Source organism: Ailuropoda melanoleuca, chromosome 16 (genome assembly GCF_002007445.2).
Source record: "Ailuropoda melanoleuca isolate Jingjing chromosome 16, ASM200744v2, whole genome shotgun sequence".
NCBI lineage: Eukaryota > Metazoa > Chordata > Mammalia > Carnivora > Ursidae > Ailuropoda > Ailuropoda melanoleuca.
In genome coordinates this window covers 48077609-48091790 of record NC_048233.1, presented here as the reverse complement: position 1 = coordinate 48091790, position 14182 = coordinate 48077609, and the positions used below count along the sequence as shown (strand labels likewise).

General features: G+C 38.2%; 1 protein-coding gene across 5 annotated transcripts in view; it reads right to left on the bottom strand.

The window, feature by feature from the left end:
* PDE3B (phosphodiesterase 3B) overlaps nucleotides 1-14182 on the bottom strand; it is a 168529-nt gene that overhangs the window by 40472 nt on the left and 113875 nt on the right. For 3 of the 5 annotated variants that reach the window (XM_034646372.1, XM_034646373.1, XM_034646374.1), the window contains exons 4-5: nucleotides 13275-13420; nucleotides 6575-6681 (exon numbers count right to left, since the gene is read on the bottom strand). In XM_034646372.1, coding sequence (XP_034502263.1) covers nucleotides 6575-6681; nucleotides 13275-13420 — 253 coding nt within the window. The remainder of the gene's footprint in view (nucleotides 1-6574; nucleotides 6682-13274; nucleotides 13421-14182) is intronic. The other 2 variants (XM_002923307.4, XM_034646375.1) reach the window with 2 other exon arrangements.

Here is a 14182-nt window from a genome sequence, read left to right as displayed (position 1 = left end):
ACGTCCTGCTTGTGAGAGGCCCCTGGGTCCGCTCCACGTGAGTGACTGGGCCTTCTCCTACGCACGTGCGTAGCCTCAGAGACCCCCAGGAATCTCTCAGACATTCTCAAGTTCCCTATGGTCATCGAGTAGTATCCAGGATTTCCTTTTAAATTCCCAAGCAGCTCTTGCTGGCCACCACTGAAATTACAGCCTCAGGCCATCATAATGTTGCCTAGCATAGGGTTTGGGGGTTTTGTTTGTTTTTTTAGAGAACTGAGCTCTGGGTCCAAATACCCACAACACCTGGGGAATAGAGATTTCCCCAAGGAGCTTCAAGTTGGGACAAAGTGTTTACTGTACTCTCAGTGGAGTTCTAGAAGAGGTCAGATCTCCCTGCTGGTAGCAATGCTACCTGCTTTTAACAACAGTGCCACTGAGGGAGAAAGAGGGGATGGGGTAGCCCCCAAATAAAATGTCACAGGACCCACGGTCTTACCCAGGTTCAGCAGTCTCTTTTGTACAGAGGACTCCTAGTTTTTTCTCAGGCTTTTGTTAATTCCCAATGTTCTGAAATGGCTGAATTTCATTTTTTGCCTTTTTGTTGTTTTCGCAGAGCGAGTTTATGGAGATCTTCTCTGCTGTTCCTGAAGTCAATCTCCATATAGGATTTTAATGCTTCGAAACTCATTGAGACTTGTTTCATAGTCCAGCAAATGGTCTGCTGTCCTCGATCTTGTGTGTATTCTTGGAAAACATATTCATCCTGTGATGGCTAAATGTAGTGTTTTGCAGTCAATTAGGTCAAGTCAGTTAAGTCAGGTTGCTCTAATCTTTCACGTATCTATACTAATATTTTGGTCTAGTTATCCTACCGAGAATGGGGAGTTAAAATCTCCAAATATGCATATGGATTTGTCTATTTCCTCCTTTAGTTCTGTCAGTTTTCAGCTCGTGCATATTACGGCCCTGACATCAGACCCACCTGCACCCTCGGACTTAGAGTGTGTCTCTTGTAAAGAGCTTGAGTCTTGTGCTCTTAACTGCCTGACGATCTTCGTCTTTTAACTGCAGTATATTTTCAATTTTTTGTTGAAAACTGTGTATTTTTAAAATATGCTTAACAACTCTGGCAGATCCCTGCCTCTCTCCCCCCACACCCAAAGTGTATGTTTAATGTGATATAGTGTTCAATCCATTATCTTGCTGTTTCTTTTTTAGTTGTTCCTCCTTTCTGTCTTCTATCTTTTCTTGGATGCTTTTGGATTGTTGTTGTTGTTGTTGTTGTTGTTGTTAAACCATGCCAATGTTACCTGCTATATTCATTTTTTACTTATACGGTTTCCTTTCATTCTTTTAATTGTCTCTCTGGATAGTACAATGCGCATCTTTGAAGTATTACTTTCTCTCAAATTTGTACCTTTTACTACTTTTACTAGTTTAAATTCATTTACCCCTCTTCCACACTTTATATGCCATTGTTACCATATCTTGGACTTTTTCATATATCATGCATGCTCAAACGAAGTTACTATTGTGTTTTTTAATCAATATTCATTTATATTCACCCACATATTTAGGCTTACTAGTGCTTTTCATTCATTCCTGCCATTATATACTTGAATCTGGATCATTTCCCTCCTACCTAAGCTACCTCCTTTGCTGAATCTTAATAGTGCAGGCCTACCAGCAACAAATTCTATCAGCTTTTGTCTATATGAAAAAACATTTTCCTTTAATTTTTAAAAGATACTTTCATTGGATTCCAGGTTGGCATTTTTCAGGTTTTCAATACTTTAAATATATCATTCTATTGTCTTTGAGTTCATACTTGCTGTTGTAAAGTCAGTATCAATACACTGTTGTTTCCTGGAAAATAGCCTTTTTTATCTGGTTGCTTTTGAGATTTTTCTTGTTGTGTTATAATTCAGGGGTTTGGCTGAAATCCCAAGCTATAATTTTCCTTATCTTCTTAAGGTTCATGGAATTTCAGGAATTTGTTAATTCCCCTATTTTTTTGGAAAATTATTCTGCCCTATTGTCTCTCTCCTCCCCTTTTGGGACTTTGTTTATATATACATTAAACCATTAATTGGGCCCAATATGTCTCTTAAATGTTGTTCTGTTACTTGGGCTCATATATGTTAAGAACTGTTATGTCTTTTGTTATGTAATACCCTTCTTTATCTCTGATAACTTTCTTTGCTTAGAAGACTCCCTAGGCTGAAATTAATATAGCTACACCTGCTTTCTTTTGATTAGGGTTAGAATGGTGTATTTTTCTCCATCCATTTACTTTTAATCTTTATGTGTCTTTATATCTAAAGTGGGATTCTTAAAGACAACATAGAGTTAGGTCATATTTTTTGATCCACTCTAACAGTACGTCTTTCATTTATTTGTTTTTTAGAGAGACAGAGAGAGAGCAAAAGCGAGCAGGGGTGAGTGGGGGTTGGAGGGGAGGGAGAGAGAGAATCTTTGGCAGGCTCCACGCCCAGCACAGGGCCCAATGCAAGGCTAGATCTTCCGACCCCGAGATCATAACTTGAGCCGAAATCAAGAGTTGGATGCTCAAGCAACTGAGCCACCCAGGCGCCCCACAATATATGTCTTTTAATTGGTGCATTTAGACAACTGATTACTGACGCAGTTGGATTGATAATACTTGTCTACCTATTACTGTTTTCTATTTTTTTTTTTTTAAAGATTTTATTTATTTACTTGACAGAGATAGAGACAGCCAGCGAGAGACGGAACACAANCACTGATTACTGACGCAGTTGGATTGATAATACTTGTCTACCTATTACTGTTTTCTATTTTTTTTTTTTAAAGATTTTATTTATTTACTTGACAGAGATAGAGACAGCCAGCGAGAGACGGAACACAAGTAGGGGGAGTGGGAGAGGAAGAAGCAGGCTCACAGCGGAGGAGCCTGATGTGGGGCTTGATCCCAGAACGCCAGGATCACGCCCTGAGCCGAAGGCAGACGCTTAACCGCTGTGCCACCCAGGCGCCCCCTGTTTTCTATTTTTTGCCCTTGCTCTTTGTTCCTATTTTTGTCTTCTACTCTTCTTCTGCCTTTGTGATTTTAATTAAGCATTTCATGATTCCACTTTCTCTCTTTTCTTAAACTATTACACTTCTTTTCAACTTTTTTTAGTGGTTGCCCTAGAGTTTGCAATATACATTCACAACTAACCCAAGGTCACTTTCAAATAACACTACACCACTTGACAGATACTTTATGAGTACCTGAAAATAACAAAATAATCCTAATTCCTCTGGCCTTGCATCATTGCTATCATTCACTTCATTTACATATAAGCATGTGCACATACATACATAAAACATATATATAAGCACATAATTGAATACATTGTCGCTATCATTATTCTAAACTATTATCTGTTGGATCATATAAAAAAGAAAAAGAAAAGTTTATTTTACCTTCACTTATTTCTTCTTCAATACTCTTCCCTTCTTTATGGAGATCTGAGTTTCTAATCTATATTACTTTTCCTCTCTTTCTAGAACTTCTTTGAATATTTGTCTGTCACATCTTCTGGCAATAAGTTCCCTCAATTTTTGTTTGTCTGAGAAAGCCTTTTTTCTCCTTCACTTTTGAAGGAGAATTTCAAAGGTTACAGAATTCTAGGTTGGTGCTGTTTTTCCCCTCTCAATACTTTAAATGTTTCACTCCACTTGAACCGTTTATGAAGATATGTTTGATGTAATTATTATTTTGTTTCTCTACAGGTAAGGTGTCTTTCCCCCTCCGCCTTCTTTAAGGATTTTTTATCTTTGATTTTTTGTAATTTGAAAACAACAGGTCTAGGTATTGTTCTTTTGATATTTATCCTGTTTGGTGTTCTGTGAGCTTCCTGGATCTATGGTTTGGTGTCTGATATTAATTTGGGAAATTCTCAGTCATTACTGTCTCAAATATTCCTTCTGTTCCTTCTTGCTTTCTTTTTCTGGTACTCCTTTTGTAGCTGCCCACAGTCCTTGGATAGTCTGTTCTATTTTTTTCAGTCTTTGTTTTTCACTTTTGAAGATTTCTGTTGACATAGCCTCAAGCTCAGAGGTTCTTTCCTCAGCTGTGTCCAGCCTACTCATGAGCCCATTAAAAGCATTCTTAATTTCTGTTACAGGGTTTCTGATTGCGAGCATTCATTTTTGTTTTATTATTTTAGGATTTCTACCTCTCTGCTTACATTGCCCATCCATTCTTGCATATTATCCACTTAATCCATTAGAACCCTTGGCATATTAATCATAGTTGTCTTAAGTTCCCCATCTGACCATTCCAACAACCCTATCTGATTCTGGTAGTTTGTCTATCCAAATTGTGTTTACTTTTTGGTACACCCTGGAATTTTTTGATAGCCAGACATGATGTACCAGGTAAAAGAAAATGCTGTAAATAGGCCTTTATTAATGGTGCTGAGGTGTAAAGGGAGACGTGCTCTATCGTCCTGCGATTAGGCCTCGGGCTTTCAGTGAGCCTATGCCGCTGGACTAAGAACTTCACAAGTGTTTCTCAGGTTGTTTTTCGGTGTGTTTGTTTTTATGTTTCGTTTTAGTTTTTGGTTTTTTTTGCCTCTCCCTTTGGTGGGAGAATGACCAGAGCTGACTGAAGTTGAGTATTTCCCTTCCCCCAGGTTAGTTAGACTCTGATAAATCCTCAGCCAAATAGGCTCTGGTTAACTAGTTTCTCCTGAGGGCCACCTTGTTAAGAAGAGGAAAGTGCTCTGATGTATTTAAACATGGTTCCTTTTCCTTCCCCTTGACAAAAGCATTTTCTCCGCTATTTCTCCTGAGGGCTGCCTTGTTAAGAAGAGGAAAGTGCTCTGATGTATTTAAACATGGTTCCTTTTCCTTCCCCTTGACAGAAGCATTTTCTCCGCTATTTCTGAGAGAATCTGGTTAAGCTCCTGGAGGTGAATCTCACAAAACTGTGGGGGCTCCTTCCGACTGGATCTCCCTGGAGTTTTTAATTCTCAGAGTTATCCTCCAGCAACGTGCCAGATACAGTTCAGGCTTCCCTACCCCAGCACTGGTTCCAGACAGTGGTTCTGAGTTTCCCCTTGTGAGTCTCTGCTCCAGTAAGTCATTACTTCCTGTTTTTGCCTGTCTCTCCAACCGTGGAGGGACCAGCTGCCCTGTGTCCTCATCTCTCTCACAAATTCTAGAGAGTTGATTTTTTAGTCTGTTCAGGTTTTTACTTGTTAGGATAGAATGACGGCTTCAAGGCTCCTTAACACGCAGAACCAGAAGCCATAAGTATTCTGTTATCTATATATTTTTTCCCTCTCTGTGTTTCGGTTTGAATATTTTCTATTTTTCCATCTTCAAGGTCACTACCCTTATTTTCTGCCGCGTCCAATCTGTTCTTAAACCATCCTATGAGCTTTTCGTTTATTCGACCACATTTCTCCGTTCTAGACTGTCCACTGTTTCTTTTCTGTGTGTTCCAGGTCGATGTTAAAATTATCCACCCATTTTTTTGTCCATCTTTCTTTCCTTCTATCTCTTCTAAAACATCATGATTTTAAAGACTTTGTTAAATACAATATCAATATCACATGTAGATATCCTTCTACTGTCAGCTTTTCTTATCGATAACACGTTCCTGCCTCTTCACGTTTTGTTTTTTATTGAATGCCAAAATTTGTATGTAAAAGAATTTTATAATTGTATATTCCATTGCCCCTAATACCAGACACAATGTACTTTAAAAGCAGGTATCAGTGCTGTTCTGTTATTGCTATTTGTATCTCTATCATCCACCTAAAATATTTTGAAGTGTTCTATAATCTCTTGAGCTAAAGAAAATTCCTTAATTAGTGAGGGTGGTGAAATGGGTGAAGGGGGGTAAAAAACAAACTTGTAGTTATAGAATAAATAAATCAGGGGGCTGTAATGTACAGCATGACGACTACAATTAATAATACTGGATTGTATATTTGAAAAGTGCTAATAGAATAGATCTTAAAAGCTATCACAGGAAAAAAATCCGTGACTATGTATGGGGACAGATGTTAACTAGACTCACTGTAGTGATCATTTGGCAATATACACAAATATCAAATCGTTGTACACCTGAAACTAATATACTGTTACATGTCATTTATACCTTAAATGAATAAATAAATGGGAAAAATTCTATCAGGATGACTTACTGGATACAGTCAGGTTTTTTCCACTCTCATATTCAGTTGTTTTTTTTTTTTTTTCCCTCTCTCTCTATAATTGCCACACTGCAAAAGAATACCCTTTCCATAGAATTTTTCCTTGTTCTGGATATGTGAATCTGGATCTGTAAGTATTCATATCAGCTAAGTAGTTCTATATTCTATCCCTGAATCCCTAGTGCCTAACAAAGTGCCTGGTACAGAGTGAATGTTCAAAAGGTGTTTATGAATGAATGAGCAAATGGTCAACTAATAGCCAATCCAAATTGCTTAGTCATGTTAATTTATGACACATAAAATGGTATTCAAAATTAGCTTTAAATGTATAATGAAAAAACTGTGCTCTACCATACACTTTGAGACCTCCCACATTTAAATTATAAAGAATAATTTCTTACCAGCTCTTCTTAGACCTATATGGTGAGTTAGGGATACAGAAGATGACCTTTGCTTCGGGATTGTCAGTAGATTTGAACTAAAAGGCCCATTTAGATAGGATCCTTGACTAAAAGGGAAAGATAACAGATTAAGAATTTTAAAACCACGGGAAATTTCCTCTTTTTCATTTATGGTCTTCAGTTCAACTAGGAAACATCTGCTTATACATTCAGAGTTTAGACATCTATCTCGTGCTTAAAGCCTAAAGCAGGAGCCAGCAAATGCTTTCTGTAAAGGACCAAGTAGTAATACTTTTGGCTTTGCAACTACTCGCCCCTGCCATTGTAATATAAAAATAGCTACAAATAATAATAAACAAATAAGTAGGATTGTGTTTCAATATAATTTCACTTGCAAAAAAACAGTTATGGACCACATTAGGCCCACAGGCTGTAGTTTGCTGAATCCTGGTATAAAGCAGGTTATCAATATCATCTGGAGAACTTTTTAGAACACAGATTGCTAGTCCTAACCCCAGGATTTCTGATTCAGTAGGTCTGGGGCAGGGCCAGTAATCTGCATTTCTAATAAATTCTTAGGTGATGCTGACATTGCTGGGTCCGGGGACCTCACTGAGAATCACTTTCCTGATACAGTTTTCACTATTTCCTGCTCCCTCTCTTCACAGCTATTGATTACCCATTAACTCAGTCATTTCCTATAACTGAAATATTTATTATAGGTTTTAGAGCACTTATGAAGAAATTAAACATAGGTAGGTAATCACATAGTACAGCAATGCGATACATCAAATGCTATTTAAGATTATATATTTGAAAGCTTTCCAGCGCCAAGCATGTAGCAAGTACACCATACATTTTACCTTTTCTTCGATATTCATGCATCTGTTTTCTTCTGTCAGCTCCTCATTTGGGCACTTTGCCACAGGCTCAAGGACAAATCTAGATTCTCTACTTTTCACCCAGTATTTTTTAGTGTGGGCTAAGTTCTCAATAAGCCCTTCTCCAACTGCTTTATCTTTTCTGTACTTCCAAACCCTGTCATTCAAGGAAGGCCTATTTTGTTCGTGTTTCTATTACACTTATCCATAGTGTACTATAATTTCACGGCTTACTGATTCTTTTCCCTCATTATTTTGTGATTTTCTTTAGGGGCTCTAACACATCTCTCTACATTCTTGGTGGAGACAGCACAGCGCTTGATACAAGTGTTCAACAGACACTTGTGGAATAAGTCAATGATCTTCTTTTTCGGTTCCTAGTCTCAATTTCCTAGAAAACAGATCATTTTTGCTCCCCAATTTTGGGTGAATGGACTCTTTTTCTTTCACTAACCCTTGCTTTGAGGCTCTCCTTAGACCTTTTTCTAGAAATCTTGTTTGTTCTATTATCCTTATGGGAGAAAAAATATTCTGTATCACAAAAAGAGAAGGCATGTAAAACCAGTTAGCAACCATTAAAACTTCCTTATAGACATTAACAAAAACTCTAACAACAGCACCATTTTGAGTATCTATTATGAACCATTCCTTGTTTACACACTTTTATCTCTTTTAATCTCCTATGTAACAGATAAGGAAATCGAGCTTCAAGAAGCTAAGTAATGTCCCCCCATTCACACAGCTAAAGTTCACAGTGGCAGAGCTAAAATTCGACCTCTAATTTTTTTGACTCTAAAACGAGTCAAAAGCATTTAGTTTCTACCTATTTTCAAAGATCTTGCCTGTACCTTCCATAGCACAGCTCTAATTCTAACTTTGTGTGTTTCTCCATCTGTAAAATTAGAGGTTTAGAGATAAGGACAGGAGTGTGTGTGTGTGTGTGTGTGTCTCAGGGGTAGAATTTATTGATTCATCAGTCTTATATAACACTCAGTGCTCATTACATCACGTGCCCTCCTTAATGCCCATCACCCAGTTACCCCATCCCCCCACCCACCATCCCTCCTAGAGGTAAGAACTTTTAACACCTAACTTTCAGAGTCTATCATATTTTATTCTCAAGCCAGTAGTAATGATAATTTGATGATGTCACAAAAAGAGGCAATACCACCCAATAAACTGTCCCTGCTTATGCTCAATCATCCTTTGTATCTGAGTACTCCTTGCTCACATGTGAAGTGGGGGAGACTAGGAAAGCACAGTAAGAATACCACTCAGGGCTATATTCAAACAGAAAAATCTGTGTACTCTACCAAAGTTTACTCCCTGATTAATATTCAAAACAAAGACGACTTTCTCTTTTTCCAAACAGACCCACTGCACTGTTCCACGGTTTCCTGCCTTGATCCAGGGTCTTCTAATAATTGAAGTACACTATACATTCAGTTAGCTATTTAGAATTGAGAGGTACAGGTCAAATTATAGGTTTTCAGCTGAGTTCTAGAATTCTCTCATTAATTGCTGGCCTACAACCAGATAAATGTACACGCTAATGAGATTATATAAAACAGTACTGAAGAAAGCAGAGGACAGGAAGGATAGGAGTCTCAAGGTTTAATAGTTGGCCGGAGGATGATTGAAGTCAGATTTGACTTATAAGAGATTGTCAAAAGTTATGGTCACAGAATTAAGCCATATGTTAAGAGTTGATTTTTAGATAACCATTGCAAATTACCTTGATAAGGTCTGTACCATCTTGTGTGGGCGTGTGGGCGTGTGAGAAGCGTATAACCTTGTTGACTGTATGAAGTCTAGATTCACAGAGCTATTCTCTTGAGAAACTGAGTGACAGGACACCATTGGCTGTCCTGAACCTCTGCAGTTCAAACAGGGTCCAGGCGTTGGTATAAATCTCTAAGAAATTATGAGACACAGAACTGAGAAGCTGGTTCCCTAGTACCTTATTTAGGGAACATAGTTCCTAACAAACTATTAGACTGAGTTACAGAGCAGTTATGGAGATGAAGGATGAACTGGGGAATAGGTTAAAGGCAAGTCTTTTTAGTTAGTGTAGGAGTAACCAGAGTTGATAGCCCATGGAGTTTTGGAAAACAACGTGCCTATTTTTCCCCCAGGGAAAGCCTGTTCAAAGGAAATGAGCTGTGAGCTCTAAATATGTGTTCTGTTTGTCCACAGGGAGGGAGGGGGCCCAGCAGTCAGTCCAAGGGTACAAGTGTAGCCATTTTTTAACCATAGCTACGAACCCTGGAACTCAGAGATGGGCAATCCAATTGTCAGCGAACCCAAAAAGCATTCTTCCACATTTCCTGGAACTTCCTCACCAGTTTCATCTGAAACTTCAGTGGAAGGCGGCACCGCCGTCATAATCCAATACGGACACCGCACTTCTGCAGGGCATTCGTGAAGCAGCTGTTTGTCTTCCAAGATTCATTTTAATGCAATCCAACTCGTCACAGTGATCAAGGAGGCCTCAGAAGAGCGGTGATGACTAACACACGGTAGAAAGTGAAAGTGCCATAAAAGGGGCAAAGAAGAGGTGTTAGGAGATTAAGAGGTGAAACAGTTTGAAACCAAGGGAGGAGGATATCAGGGTGTTATTCTTCAAGTGAGGAGACCTGTTCCGGGGGGGGCACAGAAGCGGACAGACAGAGGGAATAGCAAATAGTTACACTTGACTGGAGTTTCAGATAAGCAGAGAAAGACTGGTGTGTTTCGGTGTTGTAATGGCCCTCTTAATTAAAATTTCAAGTTCTGTAAGGGATGAACATGATAAACTCTTCAGGGTAGGTAATGCAGCGGCTGTTCAAACACGGTAACTCTTACTCCTTGTGGTTTTCTTCCTTTAGATTCCTTATATCGTAGCTATCATGAGGTTTATAATACTGCACTTTTTTCTCCAGACAAAGCATGAAGAAAAGCAAAATTGAATCCTATATTACTCTTTACTCAAACAAGGTGGGCTGGAAGCTAAAATTCAGCTTAATTTTCAAGTAAGTTAAACTAAAAACGAAACTATCAGAGAAAGTTCAAGGAAGACTTTAACACAGTCACATGCCTGCTGTTTTCACCTAGAGAGCTTTCCATGTTATTTTTCTGTTCTCATTCTTTGCAAGACAGCTCATGTCTTTTAGTTTGTTTAATTATTCCAACTAAGGGTGCAGCTTTGTCATAAGGGAATGACTGTGTTTCAAATCCCAGGCTAGGTATTTGGGCACTATTCTATAGGCATTGGTAAAGGGTCCAAAACTTAATGACCAGAAAAACTATCATCAAGGTTTTAAGGAAGATTTGTGGTGGAAGGGTAGGAGATGGATCCAGACAGTGAAGGATATTAGAAATGGAAAGGCCAATTAAGAGGATAATAGCCCAGGTAAGGAGTAAAGAAAGCATGAAACAGTATAAGCGAAGTGGTAAAGGAGACGAGGGAGCAGAGAGGAAACGAGATGCAGACACAGACCTGACAAATGGTATCTACAGGATAAGGTAACAGGACGCAGAGATAACACCAAGTTTTCTAGCTAAATCCATTTTTTTAGGCAACCACGAAACTAGAGGGTAGCAGCATTGTGTCAGAAAAAAAAAGGGCAGAAAAATACTAACATGAAAAAGCATCTGGAGGGATGAGAAATTTGGTTTCATAGAACTTCAGGGAATGAGAGGTTCAACACTGGAACCATGCTGAAAGCACAGTCAGGGTCATTTAAAATCACAGTCAGGGAAGCTATAATCAGAATCCAAGGCTGCCTTCAAACCAAGACTCAAAAATGTAGAACATGTGATCTCAGTTTTGGGGTACTCTAATAAAGTCAAGAAGAACGCCTCATGATTCCAGATACACGAGTCTCTTCGGTTAAAGCTACTAAAGCCTAAAGGTTCCTGAACAAAACATTACCTTACATGAAAGATCTACGGCCATGCCGTCTAATATGGTTGCCAGACAGGTCTCTATGACAGTCATACACAGCTCTTTGTATTTTAGTTAATTAAATCAAATTTAAAATTGGTTCCTTAAACATACCAGACACATTTCAAGTGATTAATAGCCACACGTAGCTAGGGACTACCATTCTGGACAGTGCAGACAGAAAATATTCTCATCGTCACAGAAATTTCCATTGGACGGCACTGATCTAAAGACTTGAATTTCAAAAGGAATAGATTGTAAATGCTTCATACGCTCCTTACCCTATGTTCAAAGTACACTTAGAAATGTATTACTAAGACGTTACAGCTTCCGCACACTAGAAAAGTTACTTCTAGCCTTACCTCTTTTAAGTAGATGTTGCATAATACCATGAATTACTTTATTCTCCAAATTTCTAAATCTTTATGAGGCATATGGCTTTGTTTTAATGAGAGCTAAGTAATTATATTGAATCTGCGAACATTTACTTTTACATGAACGTTTCTCAGAGTTAATTTTCTTTGGACCGTGGTTCTATTTTAACATCAATCATCTTAAGTCAGCAGGATAAAACTGACCTTAACTCACTGTATCAAGTGTTTCTTTAATTGCAAATGTGATGCTTTTACATCAGTGTGATTCTGAAAGTTTAAGAAGCAATCATTTTCATCACTCTTTTTTAAGCCAAACAGTATTCTCATGATGATGTTTCCCATGGTTAAGAAATATGTCATATTTTCAGTTCCTATCATTGCTGACTTCCCCATATCCTGCCTCCATTAAAAAACAAAAAACAAAACAAGAAAAACCAAGACTGTCATGTTTAGGCTCTGGGCAAGCTTTGCATTCTCCTGGGCTATACTTTTTATACATCAATCCCTTCCTGTTTAATATATTACTTCACTCAATTTTTCTTTTATAAAAAAGGAGCTCATCTACTTGAATATAACAAATTAAAATTTAAAAATCACACAAAAATCTGGAACATTATAATTATTTGATACTTCCTACACAAACATTAATACCACTTTTGACAAATCCATTTGATCCAATCCTGCCATCTGCTGTTTCAAATGTGTAACTACACAGGTCGAGCTAAACGAAGTACAACTCATGTCCAGTAACAACAGTGGCTTAACAGGAAGTTTACACTAATTCCAACCCTGTTAACATAGTCAGATGAGCGACCAAAGAGAAGTTCATAACTCATCCAGCAGATCACTATGTTTCCTGGCTATTGAAAAACAAAGTACTGAATCCTTTGGTATGAGGGCAAATGGGTATATTTACATGCAGAAAAGTTCAGCCCCTGCATTTTCCCAGCTTCGTTTAGCTAGAGTTACTGATGCCTTTCATGTGTCGTATTAGCACTGGTCAGTTCCAAGTCAACCCTCAGGTGAGTACAGAACATATCAGTAGTCTTGTCCTCCAGCAAGAACAGGGTTTGGAAGAGTTTTGCTACCTTGTATCTAACATCTGAAATGAGCCCTGGGAATGAGCTCCTCCTCTAACAAGTAACAAGGTAAGTCTGTTGACCCATCTCTGGACACTGTGCACTGGATGGGTGTGACTGCTCCCATAATGGCCACTGAGATTAACTTTAAAGCTTTCTCACTGACTGCCCTAAACTGACCCTAGCTTCCCTAAACTGCCTCCCTGACTTCTTCTTAAGGCCCCACCATGCCTTACACCCAACGTACTTCACTTTTTGGAGGAGACACCTGAGCTTCCTTTTAAGAATCAGTTTCTCTATTATGCCTCATTACTACTCATGCTGTCCTACGTCTAAAATACTTCAACTGTTCCTTTCTGCTTTTAGTTATTTCAAAGTCATTCAACAGAGACAAAATGGATGTATTTGACTCAAGTTTCTTCAAAAGCCTGGGGATTTTACCTTGAAATGCCAAACTCTTGGTGTGGCCTCTTGCCATTACTGCGTTCCCACCTTGAAGAAGCCTGTTCAACGGGAGGCAGACCTGAGGTGGCGGAACTCCTCCTCAGCTGCGGGGTTGGTAAACTGTTCCTGCTGTTTAGTCCCTGCTGAACAATTTAACAATGGTTAAAACGGTCACCCTCAGAGATGCTGGGTATGTATTAGTAAAGATGACACATAAAAAATATCAATACAAAGTCTATTTTTAACATGTACAGGAGAAATAGAACATTTTACTCTGAAAATATGTCAAATTTACTCCAAATTTTACATTCTATACTGTTGTTCTATTTAGTGTTCCTCCCACTAAAAAATGATTTCTGAACTCCCTACAATTTAACAAGATCTTTATTCTTCTGTATACTTTACTCCCTCATTTTATGAGAAATAAACACTTGATAATTTCAAAGGCAAATACGAAAGATTTACCCTGAAAAGCAATTGCAGAGGTCAAGCTTAGGATCAGGGACTATAAGCCCTATATCCTAAACATAAAAAAGGTTATGTACATGGGGTTAACCTGGAGAAACTGAAAGATGCAGAGCTAGCTTTTCAATTAGCAATTAACTCAGAACACCATTAGCATTAATATTTTACCTTAACTTTTGAAAATATTCTAAAGTGATCCAAATACTCAATTAACCAATGTATTTATTTATTTTTTTTTACCACCGAATAGGTGTTTTACCAAGATTTACATAAAAGAGTCTTTGCTTCTTCTGAATTTCCCCCATTAGCAAATACTGAAACCATCTCAGAGATAAATATCTCCTATGTTTAAGTTTCCCAAGCATGTTGATTTTGTAAAGTTTCGTAGTTAGTTAGACTCACAGTGAAAACATTCTTTGTGGAACATAATCCTTTCTGGC